At 37.1% G+C, this 18,491-nt stretch overlaps 1 protein-coding gene across 1 annotated transcript in view; it reads right to left on the reverse strand.

Moving 5' to 3' along the window:
- cdi (center divider) overlaps nt 1-17,303 on the reverse strand; it is a 155,108-nt gene extending 137,805 nt beyond the window's left edge. The window contains exon 1 of the mRNA XM_069498832.1: nt 16,581-17,303. Within this exon, the coding sequence (XP_069354933.1) occupies nt 16,581-16,946 (366 nt within the window). The 5' untranslated portion in view covers nt 16,947-17,303. The remainder of the gene's footprint in view (nt 1-16,580) is intronic.
- Nucleotides 17,304-18,491: the final 1,188 nt, after the last annotated feature.

Raw genomic sequence — 18,491 nt, forward strand, 5'->3', positions numbered from 1 at the left:
TATACACTTTCACCAGTTTTAAGATTTACATCATTGCATTGATGACTTTCCAATACAGATGCGTTAATGTATGAGATGAGTATTCTCCGAGTTGCACTGATTTCGCGCTGTCATGCACAATCATGTTTTTAATTTGTGTTCAAAAATCAGATGATGATCGCTTTCATATACTCTAGTTTAGATTTTCATCCATTAGTATGATCTAATTAATACACGCAATGTTCTTTCTTTCTTTTTACCTGACTGCGGCGAAATCCAAAAGGGGGGTTATGTGTTTGACCTGTATGTATGGGTCCGTTCTTATGTCCACAACTACTCAACGGCTTAACCGATAATTATGATATGTCAACTCATTAAAATAAAATAAATAAAATAAAATAAAAATCTTTTTTATTCGAATAAACTTTTACAAGTACTTACGAATAGTCGGATGCATCTACCACTGGTTCGGAATGCCTTTCCTACCGAGAAGAACCAGCAAGAAACTCGGCGGTTGCTCTTTTCATTAGATTCGTCTAGGTGGAGCGAGTTAACGTAATAACAAACATGATAAGTTTTTTTGGTTTAACAAATTCAGCACCATCATGCGTATTGATTATTATCACATTATTAGTAGATATCATTGGTTATAGCACAACTTTAATGACGTCATTTTGTTAATTTTCAACTATTGGCTCCTATTTTTGAATTTGCACTTACTTAAAACTAGCAGATACCTGAAGTGTGCTACTAAGCTAAAAAACCATTTAAAAACCAACCGCATTATTGCCTTTCTTATAAAAACGGTTTGAGGCACATCGGTTGAATGGTTTCAAAGTCCATAACGGACATGCATAGGTAGGAACATTTTTCGTGTTTTATACATATTTAGATTTTGTCTTAAACAAATGAGAGAGAGAGAAGATTGAGGCAGAGATCTATCGAGCGCACTTTGACTTTGCTCAGATTTAAAATTGAGTTAAAATGAGACCAATTTATGTAAGATATAGCTCTGTCTCGTTTTAACTCTGTCTTAAGTCTAAGCAAAGTCAGAGTGCGCTCTATAGATCTCACCTTTAGATACATGCAAAATCTCAGGTTTGTAAACGGCGCGGTTTAGCAGCACATTGATAGGTATTATGTCAGTCAGTCAGTTTCTCTTTTTAACCGACTTCTTGTAAACAAAGACGTAATAGACAAATTATAATTAGTTACACGGCTTTAGCGGATTTAGCTTTGGATGTGTAAACAAAACTGCGCTCACTGTAAACCGCACCGATTCCGCACCGTCATGCGCAATCGCGTTCAACACGTGGAAAGTTTGAAGGTAACTACACCGAAAGTAATATCTGTTTTTACTTAAACGGAAAATGATAAACCGTTAACTTTTATGACAAGTGAAACTGGATTCACTGCATTGTAATTACCTCGGAACGAATGCTTCGGACATATGCCTCGTACGTCTTTTACGTTTCACTTTTACATATGATTGAGATTTTGGTATATTTAATGCAATGAGAGCAGTCAGTACTCACAATAGAATGAATAAGTACTAGCGGATACCCGGCTACGCTAAAAATAAACATCTTCGCATTATTGCCTTTCTAATGAAACCGGTTGGTGCACATCGGTTGGATGGTTTCAAAGTCTATAACGGACATGGATACAAACATTTTTTGTGTTTCAATAAAAAGAAGACTAGTTACATCAGTAAGATTTAGTACTTCCATGCTACTTAGGTACTAGATCAAAAATGTACCTGACATTATTATTTTAACTACTGACCATATCTCAGAGAATAATCGCCTTAAAATTAAACCCGATGTTTCAAATTTTAAATGTGACTAATATTGATTTTTTTAGGTTAAAAAAATCTCTTTCATTTGGATCTTCAATACAAATGTTTCTTTGAAGCTTCCTCGTCGTTTTATCATCTTCTTAAGCAGGTGTCTGCTTATTATTGATTCTAAACACATATTTGTTTATTATCCTTGGTTTCTTTATAAGAACTTTAAGAAAAACACCAGCTAAAAGGAAATCTACACGCACATCATTTGTATGGAAAATCTCCACTTCAAATTCAGCTTTGTTCTAACCGACTTTAAGTTTCTACGTTTCTACGTCATCTCATTACCGCGCTTATTGTTGTATATTAAGATCTTATGAACCATTTCACGTAACAAAGTTTCCGTTAAATGCCTTGTTAGTATTTAAATTAGACGCTTTGTATTCAGGCAGACATGTCTTGCCCATCTGCTTACGCTCACAAATTTCTTACTGATGAGCAATCTTTAATCAATAATTACTAGTTAATTGTAAATATATTATATTTAAATATTATATCCGATCATAATCATTAACATAAACTCTTCGCCGGTTCTCTACCTGAGCACGGGTCTTCTCTCAGAATGAGTAAGATCTGACCAAGTGCGGATTGGCAGACTTCACACACCAACGGATTGACGTGATTTTTTGCATGGGTAAAGTATCTATAGTTAGTTTACCTAAGCCACTGTACGTTTGAAGATAAAATATACGGCTAAAGATATTTATTCTCACTTAGAATATAGTTAGTGATTCCAACCTAACTGACCTGGAGAGTGACATAGGCTACTTTTTATCCCGGAAAATCAGAGTTACCACGGGATTTTTAAAAAACCTAATTACACGCGGACGAAGTCGCGGGCATCAGCTAGTACTCTCATAATACTTGACAAGTAAAGGAGCCCATTTAATTATCTCAATTATTTATGTGTTCTAAATTTTCTCTAACCAGTACAAATAGTTGATAAGCCCAACCTTGGATATAAACTGTCAACACTTGCAATGGAATAATTAACATGTTAATCAAATAGTTCAATTAAGGCGTGTGATAGATTGGTTTCCACGGCACCAAAATTGCGTTACATTGATACAATTTCAAGGAGTTTTGCCAAATGGGATGGACGCCAGGGCTATTAATATCAGTTTCGAATTGGATTTGTACGGTTATGATGTTAACCAACTGGACCTGTTATTATAGTGTACAGTATTAATTTGTATTAAGTAGGATCAGGATAGGCTCATTTGTCACGTGACCCGAGAAATATACCTACGCCAATGAGCTCCTTCGACGGCACTCGCGTAACTCTCTTATCTCTTTAGTAGCTTATGCTTGCGACTAGTGGACTGCCAAATTTCAACCTCTATTTTACCCTCAGCGGTTGAATTTTCAAAAAATCTTTTTTAGCAGATGTCTACGTCATAATAGATTAACAGCATATGCATGCCTTTTAGCGGGCTCCGTCCAGTAGTTTGATAAATCATTTAATCAGTCACCTTTTCCTTTTATTTAGATGAGAGAGAGATACGAGATAAAAAAAATTACGCGATAGAAGAGAGGCGTTTATTAAATTTTAAACCGCAGCCCGGTGCGAGCTAAATTGCACTTTATTGTCTTCTAACAAGTATCGCAATTTATGTAAACGTCAATGTTAATGTTAAATGTATAATTACAAGATTTAAGTATAAGTCGAGTTTATATTTAAGAATAATTTCGAAGTACCTATAGTATTCTTGTGAAATGATAGTTATTATAGCCTCCGCGTAAATATTTCACAAAGTGTCAATTTCTTCATATTCGTGACAATTTGTTTTACGCTCTACTTGGTCGCAATGTGTGTCGAAGATATTTTTACGACTTAGGTAGGCAACTATTACGAAAAATATTTTTTACCATTATCTTTGGCTTACTTGCTTTGCTCGGTTACGCACGGGTGGCTTTAGTTTTATTACGTAGGCACATGACTATTTTTCGAGAAAAAAATTGCGTGTGGACATTTAGCATGTCAATGCTAGATAATATATCATTTTAGGCTTCCTAGATATATTCCTATAGAACCTTCGACTGCAATATGGGAGATTCAAGGTGAGCTCTTTTTCTATTGAGGAGAATTTGAACAGTTTTTGAGATACATAGACAACTATAAAGGCTTTATACAATGCATAGAAGATGCATGATAATACAAATTATAGAACGTCCTATTTTTATACATAAACATGTCAACTTAGTAACTTCAGAACCTCTTTTCGAATTGTTCAAAAATACCACTTGAAGAGCTGCCATCGTATATTTTCGCGAAATAAAAAGAACCATTCAATGTTAAACGGCTTGTAAGTGGGCACATAAGACACGAACCCTTACCCGTTTTTAGGTTAATGGCTCCGCGTATGTTGAAGACAGCCTTGCGGGGAAGGTTGTTACTTGTTACCTGCGTCTGCCTTATCAATTGACGAGCGCACTCAATAACCAACGGCTACGTAATACCTCTCAACGACCTTTGTCGTTCAGCTTTTTATGTGGCAGTGTTTGATTCATAAATAAATAAATAAAATATTTATTAGTTTGATTCATACGCTTTTATTATTCTTGACATTTACGTTTTTGTTGGGCACATAGCATAGCATAGTATAGCATGCAAAGCAAAGCTCAACGTTTAGGGGCCTATGCACTTAGACTTCCGCGTCGTCGACATAGTTAGGCCCTTAGCGTTCCGGTATAGCAGTGAAGCCAATTAATTAATTGGAGGCTAAATAGAGACCGCCAAACGCCGATTTGGTGTTCCGGCACAGAATATTTATTAGGTAGTAAGCACGCTGATATATCGGGTTCAAACCGGTATGATTAGAAGTACTGTACAGTTGGTTGGTGTCACGTAAAAAGGTCACTGACCTTGTAGATGTGCAGTAGCTGATTTATGCATTACTCTTCAGAGTGATGTAACCACAAACTCACGTTGTTCAGGTTTATTCTTTTACTTGTGGTATAAGACAATGCTACCTGCCCAATTTAATGATTTTAGGTCAACGGGAAGTACCCTATAAGTTTTGATTTTCTTGACGGGTCTTGCCAGACACGACAGATAGACAGACAGACAACGAAGTGATCCTATAACGGTTCCTTTTTTTTTGGAGATACGGAACCCTAAAAAGTATAGGCTATAGCGATACCGATAAATTGAGTGAATTTCATAGAAAGTGTAAACAAATAAGGCACTACAAAAACATTTCATTTGAAAGATTTACAACCTTTTAAAAAGTATAGCAGAGTGAAATTGTCATTTTTGGAAAGTTAATTAATATTTACATTAAACTTGATAATTTTTTTAATTAGAAAACACAACATGCAAATACTTTATATTGCCGATTCCGATATATCGGAATAATTATCGGATCGGTATCGGTTGCTACTCTAGTTGTGAACTGTCAAACATCAGACCAATAACCAAGCAGAACACGACTTGGAAAAATCAGGAAAATTCCATGTCAAAAGAGGTCCACCCTACATAAAGAATCCTCAAGATCACGTCATAATATCATATAATTGCATAAACACAGCAGTTATAATTTTCATGGTTTATTAAGAACCTGTTTAAGCGGCCTTCGCAAAGGACTTCTCCGCAATTAACTGGTAACGACTGATTGACCGATCTTTAAACCTAACACATGCTAAACCTGATATTGAACATCTTGAATTCTTGACTTGCGGAACTAATGTGCAAGTTATTATGCAAAAGCGACTTCTGACGTAGTATTTTAGAGTTAGATAAAAGTAAAGGAAAATTGTTGTGTTTAGAATTTAGATTTGCCAATGTATTTGCGAGGATATCATATTTCCGAAAATTTTGTATGAGACCCATAGTGACCGGTACAGCCCAAAAAGTTAGTAACCTGAAGTGGCAGAGGTTAGGTCATCTCATACCGATGACCGCTAGGACTGACGTGTTTAGGGGTGGAGACCGCGTCAATACGTTTGCCAATTCTAGCACAGTTTAGGATGACCTCCTGCACTGTTGGACCGACTATCAAATATTTCTGTTGCATACCAAACTGTCACACTTTGTTAAGGTTTATAGCCTGCATGGTCACTTAATCATTGTGAGATCGCTGTGAAGCGTGAACCCGCAATAAAACTAATTAAACCGGTGTCTAAAGTTTTGATATAATAGTCTAACGTATCAGATTAAATATCTATAGTTAGTTTACCTATGTCACTGTATGTCTGAAGATAAAATATAGTTAGTGATTCCAACCTGACCTCAGTTAAGATTACAGTGCGTCATTACTATTAATAAAACAGTAATTAAGTATAATTAAGTATTATATTATTATGTGCGGTGTTATCAAAAAGCGGCGCTTTATCATAAAGGTTACGCCAGAGGCCGAGTTTAAATAAGGTATGACATAATTATTGCCATGCTGAAATTACGATTGAAAAATAAACAAAAAATTTCAAGACCAGTTTTTGTGGGTCAGTAAGTACGTTGAACGGTAACTAAGGGGTTTTACGCTTTTAAAAAAAAAATGAAGCTGTGAAGTAATAAAATGTGGCAATAACTCTGTTATCATTCAAGTCCTGCCCATAAAACCTATAAAAGTAGGTACCTATATATGGTTCATGGTTAAAATGGCAACCACAGCTGCATCCTTCCTTACCATACTTGCCACGAAACGTTACACGTCGAAGCCCAAAAAATAGACCACATAAATCATAGGGTAGGAACTTTTTTTCTGATCAAAGTTGTTATCTCTCGGCTACCCCATGAAGTTCTTTTTTGGCACAGTAGCACATGCAAAGAGAAACGGTTATGCGTGGTTAATAGTACAACTAACCTGACTTCAGCTACGCTTGGATTGCGCCAAGAGAGACATGTCTGACTTCAATATAAGGCACAAGCAATGGAAGAATCTGTTAGTTGACAGAAGCAGAAATAGAAAGACGTTTTATTAAAATACGTATTGAATTTTTGTAGCAGAGCAATCCAGGAACTTCGGAACTACGTCTGTGGTGATCAAAGTGCGAACGTATTGCCACGCATGGATAACTACCAATACTCTCCATGACTTCTAAATAAAATGTCTTCAAGACAATGTTTGAACCCTCTAGAAAAAACGTCAAAGCGAGAATAATAAATTGATGAAGCCTGCTGATGTTTTAAATTAATAGTAAGTAATGGACTTGAGTAAAAATGGGAAAAGATTTTATCTATCGGTTTATTTACTTACTGGCACGTTCAACTTCCAAGCGCAATTTTTAAAGTAGGTATTAGAATGATGATTTAACTGTAATGCCTAATTACGATCTAAGTTGTTATCTGCAAATGACAAGGATGTAATTGCGAAACCCAAAGTGTAATTAGCGTCGTTATCTGCAGCGAATGTCGAAAACATCTGCTCGGCGGCGAGCGGCGAGCGAGTGGATTTCGCTCGAAAAGCGGTCGAGGTAAGCGGCGGCCGTCGGGGAATTCGTGTCGTTTTTGATGTTGCTTTTTGTCGCTAAGCTGGTTATTAGTTAGTTATGTACTTACTCATTTGTCTGTCCACTTCGCATATTTGAAGATATTTAAGCCTTCCAAGTGACAAGGCGTTCCACCCACATTAAGACTTTTTGTAGGTCCGATAATAATCGGGCCACCAACTTTTATCATACATATTTTGACCGACTTTTTATAGGACGTGTGCGCTTTAACATTGCAATCTGTATGTTTCATGTTATATTATGTTCAGGCATTTCAAAGTTATTGTGGAGTAAAGGAACTCACATAGGTACACAAAGTTTTGAATACATGTATGTATAACATGTATTCAAAACTTTGGGCAGTCGCGTCCTGAAATGATTAGGCAAAGAACTTTTTTTTGCGATCGATTTCCTGTGCAGAAGAGGTTAAATCTAAATCTGTAACGAGCAGTAAAAATCACCGGCCGAAGCGCATCACAAACAAATCGCACGTGGTTAGCTATAATTAGGCTCTTCGACGGCTGAGGACGCGAACCTCTCGGCTGAATCAGCGGGTTCGGGTACATTCGGTGATTTTGTCATTAGCACAATGTCAGCTTCATTGATACTGGCATGACTGCAGAAAAGATTGGCGAAATTGCAATGAACTAATCTATAATTTACTAGCGGGTACCCGGCGCGTGCTACTACCCTAAAAAACCCAACTCTAAAACCATCTTCGCATTATTGCCTTTCTAATGGAACTGGTTTCATACATATCGGCTTGATGGATCATCATGAAAAAAAAATTGTCCCAATCTGACGATTAACTACGTCGAGTCGACTTAGTACAAATATAAGTAGTTAAGTACTTAATTAATGTAATTACAGTTAAAACGATCGATCAACGTGTCACTTTTAACGATGGAATGTTAAAATCAGGATCTAAAGTAGGTTACCCGACTAGTTTTCATTTTGATTTTAAAAGTTATTTCAGACATTGTTTTTAAAACCACTTAACATTTTAGTATTTTAGTACAGCGATCTAGGAAGGAAGGAAAACAAAACGTTGAATTTAGCAAAATATACTTGAATTTTATAGTAATAATATCAATAACATACTTCCATACTAGTTCTCGGTTAAACATGAACCCAGTAGGGCGATTGTCTAAAACCTGCATCAATCATTATTACAATCTCAATTGTTCTGATTGGCTGAATTTGTGCGATTCTTGTTGCAACAATGCATTGTAGCCAATAGTGAGCGAGCGTTAACCAATCAGAGATGATTGCGATCGTGACATTGTAGCTGTCATTCTCCCGCAATCGCGCAGCAGGTCTTTTCAAAAAAGTCAACTCTTTAAAAAAGGACACCTTAATTATCTTCAAATTGCTACAATATGGTCAAGTACTTTATCTACTAAAAAAAATATTATGTTGGCTCGTAAACCTTGCTCGAAGGTAACATCCTGTATCCACATCAAACTTCCTTAGAAACATTTTCCTGCATTCAATCTCACAATGCCGAACAAAAAGTTATAACTATTTTTCTTCCGTGGAACTCAATTGTTGCGTTGCTCGATTGTTTTGCGATAACTAATACTTCATAAGAAACTTATTAACTTAGGAATTAGCTTTGTATTAACTATTTAAGTACTACATTTTTTTCATCATGATCAACCCATCTACACATTAAAAAAGAACACAGAGCACATTAAAAAAATTACATCATTTTATATTACTACAGAACCTATTGTGAACTAAGCCTAACTATCGATATATCATCATCATGCTCAACCTATCGCTGGCTCACCAAAGAGCACGGCTCTCCTCTCCGAGTGAGAAGGGTTTTGGCCGTAGTCTACCACCTGGCCAAGTGCGGATTGGGAGACTTCACATACCTTTGAGAAGATTACGGAGAACTCTCAGGCATGCAGGTTTCCTCGCCATGCTTTCCTTCACCGTTAAAGCAAGTGATATTTAATTAAAGTGCACATTATCTCCGAAAAGTAAGAGGTGCGTGGCCAGGATCAACCCCCCCGATTAGCAGGCGGACGTCCTAACCACTAGGCTGTCACAGCTTTAGCATTTTTTTACAATAAAAGTAAACAGATGGATACACAACATTTGAATGTGTTTTAAAATCGTGGCAACATTTACTGGCTAACATTTGGAAGGTGAAGAATTCGATAGACGAAATAACAAAAACAATACTGAATGAAGTACTTAATTAAGATTTAGCAGAAAAAAGGAAGATGAAAAGAAAGGTCAATTTTAAGTGTGCTATAATGAAATAAAAATTTAAAAAAAGTTCTACGGTAGAAAACAGGTTAGAGTAACTAATATTCATAGACCAAGTTAAAACTCAAATCATTTATTCAAATTGAGTACCAATGTACACCTTAAAGAAATGCTTAATATCGGACCTAATGGAGAAGTGAGTTCAGGATCAGAATATATTGCAGCAATCAAGTAGTAACGACCGTCTAAAATAAAATTCTGAAAGACCACTAGTAAAATAGCAATTTATAAGCATAGAATATTTCTGTAATCTGGAAAGTGGTTCCATTAAGGTATACCCGAGAAGCCATTTCAAATACACGCAATAACTTGGTATTTTTAACGAAGGTTACGTTGAGAAATTTCGCATAAAATAATATTGTGAAAGCGCAAAGTTTCGCACTTCACCAGTTTTATTATAAAAGCGTACAGCCAAGTTTTCGGAAGTTAATTGAGATTGAAGATGAGTTTTTTTTTTACTGTCTGCTTCGCTGTACCTAAGTAATATCATGACAGATTACTTAGTTATTATTAGTTTTTGTTGTAACGTACAGGTGCAAATTTGATAACATGTGAAGGCTATATAGAATTAGTAAGTGCCTATACTGTGATTTGTGAAGCGTTTCCAAATGATGCTACAAAAACCATTTAGATACTTTAGTATGTTCATCAGATAATTGGCTTAAATTTGTAGTTTTGTCCACATAACCAAAAAAATTGTTCCTAAAATGATATTTTTGAGTGTCGAATTATAACTGAATCTGAACAAAACGTCTGCTTCACAGACTTTAAACATCTTCTTTACATACGGTGTTGTCTAACTAATACCATATACCTAATAGAAAAAGCTTTATCGGCAAAGAATTTTGAAAGAAAATTTGAAAAAATTGCTCATCATATATATAAAACTTTTCTAATCGACAAGAAATTCGAAAACAATATAATCGATATGCACCACAAAAAGTCTACACGTCGACATAAAGAGAATGTTCCACATGACAGTCTCAAAAGATTGCTATGCCCATTTGACGTCCCGACTGATTGCAGATAAAAAATGCGCATGCGTTTGACAGCGCGCTGCGTGATTCTCGATCACTTGTCGCAGATAACGTTGGCGCAGGCAACATCGGGCGGTGATGTTTTTGTGTCTTTCTACTTTTGGATCTCACATGTTTCTTTCATCTAGCTCTTTGAACATTGATGTTATTAGATTTTCCGCTGCTTGCTGTTGAGACTCAAGATTTATAGAATTGTGCAAGAAACATAAATCATCATTTAGGGCAATGCCACTGTCTTATCTAGATATGTCTTCTTCTGTTTTTCTGATATAATCTTAGATATCCGTGATTACTAGGCTGAGATATGTATAGAGCTTAATTTTACATTGCTCGATTTGCTGATTTGCACTTTTGCTTGCTTGACAGAATAGATGTCACTTATACATCTAGATAAATCTAGTTTTAAGACTGAGTTAAGTCAAAGTACGTTCTATAGATCTCAGCCTTAATATCACTATCAGTGTTATTAGCTTCATCTTACAGACTTCTTTTGAAGATCTGTGAATTCATAGAACAAGTCAGCGAATAGAACGCATAGTGGCGGCGTTCGCAATGTAGCAATTTTAAATTCATTTAATATTTCATAACAATACAAATCAATTAAAAAAATATCATGTAAGGTTTGTTTGAAAAAGTTATATATGTATAAAATGATTCAATTACCAACAATTTCGATATAAGCGGACGAAATCCCGCCTTCTATATCTTCGATTGTTTGGGCGTAACAGTGCACACCGGAAAATCGAAAATAGTTTAATTCGTACGTTTCAGGATAGAACCAATCAGACATCCGCTTAGCCCTAACCCACCCATTAATTCAATTCATTATATGCCCGCCTTTCTACTGGAAGCAAGACCATCACATCATCATCATCATCAACCGATAGACGGCCACTGCTGGACAGGCTCTTGTAGGGACCCCCGCACGCCAGGTTCTTGCGCCGCCGCCATCCAGCGGCTTCCTGTGACTTGTTTGATGCCGCATGCCCACCCAGTGGAGGGTCTTCCAACGCTACGCCTTCCGGTGCGAGGTCGCCATTATTGCACCTTGGGAGTTGGGACTCCAACGTCTACCGGTTGTACGAACTGTGTGCTCTGCCCATTGCTACTTCAGCTTCGCAACCCGTTGAGCTATGTCGGTTACTCTAGTTCTCCTTCGGATCTCCTCATTTCTGATTTGATCACGTAGAGAAACTCCAAGCATAGCTCCCTCCATCGCCCGCCGAGTGACCCATTAATTCAGTTCATTATAAACCCGCCTCTCTACTGGAAGCGAGACCGAATTTCCTACTGTTTTACTTTCCCTAGTATTTGTCGCAGGTGAAAACTAAGTAAAGAATATTAAAATTGATTGTATCGATGATGTAACTACCACGAGTAAAGTAGATACATGATATAAAGATTTTAGCCATTCGAAAATAGCAAATTAGCGTCTCCACAGGTCGACAATGAAGATGGCGATGATTCAGGAGTACCTACCTACTAACATTATCACAGAATCATAATATTACAGATGTCGTAAAATATTTCCAATAGTTATATACGTATACTCGTGAAACCTAATCACTAAGTAAATATTGAAAATGGCTTCACAATACTGACATTGAACTGTGGAATTCCGCTCACAATAAACACTACTTACTAACAAGTGATGTCACCAGTGAAGCATGCCTTTCTTCGCCTCACTTGAACCAACAACCAACAAAGGTGCTGTCACAGGACCGACACGATCCTCAGCGTATTCTTTTGATGACTCTGATTATTATTAGTTACTTAATTATTCATGTATGGAATGTTAGTACAACTGCATTCGTACATTTGTATCAGTGACAAGCTGATGCCCTGTAGGTCGACTTCGTAAAACCTGGATCAATCATTATTACAATCTCAATTGTCGTGATTGGCTGAATTTGTGCGATTCTTGTTGCAACAAGGCATTGTAGCCAATAGTGAGCGAGCGTCAACCAATCAGAGGTGATTGCGATCGTGACATTGTACCTGTCATTCTACCGTAATCGAGCAGCTGGCCATTTAAAAGTTGTTTGCATTCTGTTCTATTGCCGCTATAAGAACAAATAATAATTTGATGCAATAGAAATACACATTCTGTAGAAATTTCAACTCTCTACCTATTACGGTTCACGAATTACAGTCACGAGATAGGTACAGCCCGCTGACAAACAGACGGACGGTCGGATAGCGAAGCCGGAGGCTTAGTAATAGGGTCAAGGCGCGTTTGGAACCCTCGTAGCTTTAGTTTTAAGTTCGCGTAAAAATTATCACCACTATTATAAATGCTATCAAAAAGTTTAATTTATTACCTATTTTGAATATACCATTTGATTTGATTTGGTCCCGTTGGCACCCTTTGGGTTCGTAACCCTAGAAATGCGAGAACGCTCTTACGATCGTCAACAAACCGTAAGTAACAAACGCTGTTCAAGACTGTTTGAACAACAAAGTTCAACAAAAGTCCAGTTACCGGCTGAAGACACGAACGTGTAAAAATAACGTTTTGTGTATCACAGTACGATAATAATTTAACGGATAGGCTGAATCATTTCCTCGATCCACCGTGACAAAGGGAAGGGCGAAAATGTGTTTCGGAAATAAGTTTTTTGGAGAATACAACCGACAAAGTAATAAGAAGCCGTCAAAATAATGGCGTTAACGTCGCCTAAAGCCGGGTCCAGACGAGTATAACGTGTAATGTAAGATTACTTGTAATTTAGCGTCAACAGTGTGGATGGCACACGAACTCAAAGCGAATTGTGTACGCGAATCTATTGTTAAAGAGCTGTTTCCACTCAGTTGCTACGAAGTACGAACACGCCGAATAGAAAGGTCGTGATAGCCGGTGCTGCTTTTGTATGTATTTACTAACTGCAGACCGGAAACGTTTGAAACGTCGATGGTAGAAAACGAAATTGTATAAAAGAAGATCTTCTTTACTTGTGGAGTTAAAATCTCAGCAAATCCGTCCAAACGAGTACTGTGAGCACCTTTGTGTTCGCGCAAAATACCGACAGCCGATGGATCAGCCCGAGCGCGCGCCGGCGCGAGCATTATATGAAATTTTCGTAGTGTCGTCCACACGTAGAATTCGTGTTACATTACACGTTACACTCGTCTGGACCCGGCTTTTATGATTTGACTTTAAACTAGAGAAAAATAGGAAATGCACAACCGATCTCAACTCTTTCTATACGCGGTTTTTACCTTTTCCCCTTGCTATGACAGACCAATCAAAGTCTATGTCAAATCATTTATTCAAAGTAGGCAAGTAAGTACCTACTATTGCACACTTTTTGATTGTCAGGTATTGGATTTGTAAGATGCTAGTAACATGCTAGTAAGTAGTATATATATAGTGTATATTGTGTAGTAGTTAGTAGTAGTAGAATATAGTGGTGATAACTAATTACGATATTAAGTATGATGAATGGATCTGTACATGACGCTACAAACAACAACACAAAAATATTGAAGGTGACTGATTTTACTATAGAGAAGTACAAAATACAAATATGGTCTAGTATTTGAGTACGAGATTCAATGTCATATATTAGTAACTATATTACACATTCAAGGTAAGTACTTACTAACAAATCAAATTATATATACAAAGTGTAGTGTATGAGTAGTTAGATTAAGGTCATTGGCAAGGTCAGGAAAACCATAACAATAATAATATGATGATTGAATAGTTAGGTATTTTTGAATTTGAATTATTCTGTAGGTAGGTACAACGACTGTGGTTTGATGTTATTGATTATATTAGCGTCATTCAAAAAAAGCAGGTATTATTTAAATACTAGGTGATGCCCGCGTGGAATTAGATTTTTTAAAATCCTGTAGGAACTCTTAGGTATTCCGGGATAACAAGTAGCCCATGTCACTCTCCAGGTCTTTATCTATACCCATGCAAAAAATCACAATCCGTTGCACTGGGTATTGTAGGGGTACTGATTTTCAACAAATTATTGGAATGTCCTTCCAAAGCCTAAGTGAGGAACACAAGTTCAGCACATACCAATGGGTTATCTGAGAGTTTTAATCTTAAAGAAACTAATGGTAAAATAAATTAATAAATCAGAGTGTGATTCCTATCGCAACATCCAATTATCAAGTTCAACAAAAATATTCAATGATCACCCTGAATTTCGGAAGGAGACTAAAATAAAACCTACCTTGCTACCTTGAAGGAAAACATCGTGAGGAAACCTACAAGCATACATACACCCTACACTCTGAGAGAAGACCCATGCTCTGTAGTGAGCTGGCGGATAGGTTGATCATCATGATGATGATGATGACTTACTTACCTAAGTTCAAATAAAAAATCTTATTGGATTTAAATACAACTGGATATTAGGACAATAGGACTTTTCAATAAGTTTACATTTTGGGAAATTTTGAACTTGTTGAGAAACATCTCCAATATGTCTTCCTTCCTCCCTACATATTATATAACTAAAACTAGCTAATGCCCGTGACTTTGGCCCCTAGGGGTTGAATTTATTTTGTCCCCTTAGGGTTAAAATATTCAAAAATCCTTCCTTAGCTTATGTCTACGTCATAATCTACCTATCTGTATGCCAAACTTCAGCTTGATCCGCCCAGTGAATTGATCTGTATGTTGATAGATCAGTCAGTCAGTTTTTCGTTTTATATATATAAAATACCAGAATAACAAGTATAAAAGTCTATGTAGTTAATTGTCCTAAATTACCATGAACTTTTATGGCATCCAGTCATTTTAATTACATGCAAATTAGCAACATTCTAGTACAGATATTTAGTGAAGGCAACATGCCAGTGAAATTGTAAGCAAAAGAGCAACTGCCAAAAAATGTCTTTGCCAAATAACCAATATGATAACGGCAAGATTATTGCCATGTGTTTATCAACAAATATAGAGGCCACATTTATTTTGTAATCTATTCTTGTGAAACTCTCTTAGCTAACACTTTTTACTAGAAATAAAACTCAGGTTAGTGTTCAGTTTTGAAATGTAAGCATTGTACTTTTATTTATCGAACTAGGTAAATAACTACTTCTTCATCATCATCATTATCAGCCTGTGGATGTCCACTGTTGGACATAAGGCTTCCCTAAAGAGCACCAACACACCGTCAGCCTCCTTATATCTTGCTGGAGCACCTACTTCTTGTTTATTAGTAAAAAGAGATAAACTTTTCAACAACTAAGTCAGTACTTAATAAATTGACACTTTGTGAGAGTATTTGAATTTAAATAATCACCAGTAGGCCTAGCACACTGTACCTAGCTCATAGTTTGCAACTTTATCAAACACTAGTTGATGCCCGTGACATGGATGGATGGATTTGGGTTCTTTAATCCTGTGGGAACACTTTGATTTTCCGGGATAAAAGCTAACTCTGTACCAAATTTTATCAAAATCTAGCAGACAGGCACACTTTTGCATTTATAATATTAAGTATGGATATGGATAGTGAATGTGATCTGTTCAGTTCACAATATCACCAGTTCACCAAATTTTTATATTATGTGACATGTGACATGAAATATTATTGACGTACAGCTCAAACTGCTGATTCTACACTTTATTTCACATCTAAATTCTTTCTAATAATGTAGATTCCAAAAAAAAGTTTTACGAACCAACATACCAAACCTGGGGATTTGCTCTCTTAACATGTGAGTTGTCGTTGAGAGATTGCTGCTCTCAATTATTGGGATTCGCTGTATTCACTGTATGATTGCTAAACCTGTATAGTTAGACTAGCTGCATATTACCAGAATTTGTGTTTCACTCACTTTGCAAGCATCAGAAGCAGATATACAATCTGACGAAATTCTGCCAGTCTATGTGCACCAAATGTACATATATGAGTGGAGTGCATTCAGGTACATATCAGAATTTTTATTAACCTGTGATAATCATTAGGACTGTCACACTGCAGTCAAATTTAGGTGATAGATCTACAGCTACTTTGTAAACAAACAGAAAGATGAGGTCTTACTTTGAAAACTTCGGAGAAGAACCCGGTCCCGATCTTCTCGAGGATGAAGTCGTCGAAGGGGTACAGCGCGGCCACTGCGGTCCTCAGAGCCGTGCACGAGGAGCCCGTCACCCTGCGGTCACCGACCTTCTCACCATCACTCACACTTGACTCCGCACAATTACTATCATCACAACACCCGCGTTTAGTCCGCCCGCCATTCTCTTGGAATCTCCTGCCCGTCCGTGAGTTCGGACCCCGCACAAACCGACCAGCCTTCGCTGTTTCGTCCAAGTTCGTGAAACTCTCGGCTATCTTTAACACTTTCGTAGGCTTCCGCTCGAAGTTCCTCTTCAACTCCGTACTTATACTACTACCGTCTTGCATTCTAACTGTTGATCACGAACTAATGTTTATCATTCCTGTTAGCCCGCTTCGAACATAGTGAGCTTCGGTCTTACACACGAATCCTCGAACCATTATAAAATTCATGTGGCGGCACTTGAAACTATGCGAAACATTGTAATTCTCACTAAAAAGAATTCGATTTTACGCCACTGTCACTTTCACATATCTCCGAAGCACCCCAGTTCTGATAAGAACTCTCAGTTCGTTGAAAAGTTTAAACTTGAGTTTATTAGACTTATGTTATTGTGTTCTAAACCGAAGAGGCCATTGACTGGCGACGCGAGTACAAGCAAAGCAACGAAAGCAGAAAGTAAGCAATAGCAAGCAAGCATTGCCCCTGCCACTTCAACTGCAATGACATTTATTTTCTGAAAGGTGGCACACCTGTAGAGGTTTTATTTTGTCAATGTTGGCGTAACTGAAACTCCGTTTAGTAGGTAAGTAAATAAATGTAAGAAAAAATTGTCTATGGTACAATGTACATGTTTGGCCATGATTGGGCCAATGTTGGTTGACATTGGCCCACTCTTAAAAATTAAAAAGAGCTGGAGTCCACAGCCAGAAACCTTAAAAAACAAGAGCAGCTCTGATTGGTTAGGTTATAGATGGCGCTAGTGTTGTGTTGGCAAATAAATTCGTAGAGTGGGTAGGTACTATCTCTATGGGGCTCTCTTTTTCAATCTATAGTAGTACCTACTTTACTCTATGCGTGCACTGCAATTTTCCTTACTTTTTTCCCCCACAAAATCTGTGAACTACGAGTATAATAGAAGTAATTAATTAATTTCGCGTCCGATTTAAATTTAAGAATTTTAAGCATAGGTATATCAATAGAATCAGGAGACTTGTCAAACGCGTATACCTACCTACCCGAAAGGGACAAAACAACAAAAGAATTAATAATACTTACGTATGAAAGGTTGTTTCATAATAAAATTTGCGTTCTCTAAACTTTTACACAGCAATGCAACATAAATGGCTCACACACCTTCTACTTGAAAACTATATTATGTAATTGTAAATAAAAACTCGTAATATTCGCAATAAATTACTATCACATAGCTTTTTTTTGTTGGGCACGTAGTATTTTGTGCCCAACAAAAAAAGCTAAACTATGGCAAAGACAAAAAACCATGTTTATGTCTCTGTCACTCTTCAGAGCTTCTAAGGGGGTCAAATAGGCGTTTGAAGTTTGTGTAGTCCACGCGGACGAAGTCGCGAGCATAAGCTAGTATTTTATAAATAAGGCAGTGGTCCGACCGCCCGGCGAGAACTACTAACCATCGGCGATTTTCTCTCAAGAAACGCACAATAAATGTACATTCCGTGTAAACGAAAGAGATGCATATATCAAAAGTTGCTCTCCGACTTTTCACACTGCCGGCAACGACTCGCTTTACTAGTTTAGGGCGAATGGCGCGAGCAGGGCGCAAGTATTCGCTCGTCGCACTTGCACACTTGCTTATAGCCCGGCGACAAAACTATCGAAACTACACACTTGCTTCCCGCTAACTCGTTTAAGTT

This window comes from Maniola hyperantus, chromosome 5 (genome assembly GCF_902806685.2).
Source record: "Maniola hyperantus chromosome 5, iAphHyp1.2, whole genome shotgun sequence".
Taxonomy (NCBI): Eukaryota; Metazoa; Arthropoda; class Insecta; order Lepidoptera; family Nymphalidae; genus Maniola; species Maniola hyperantus.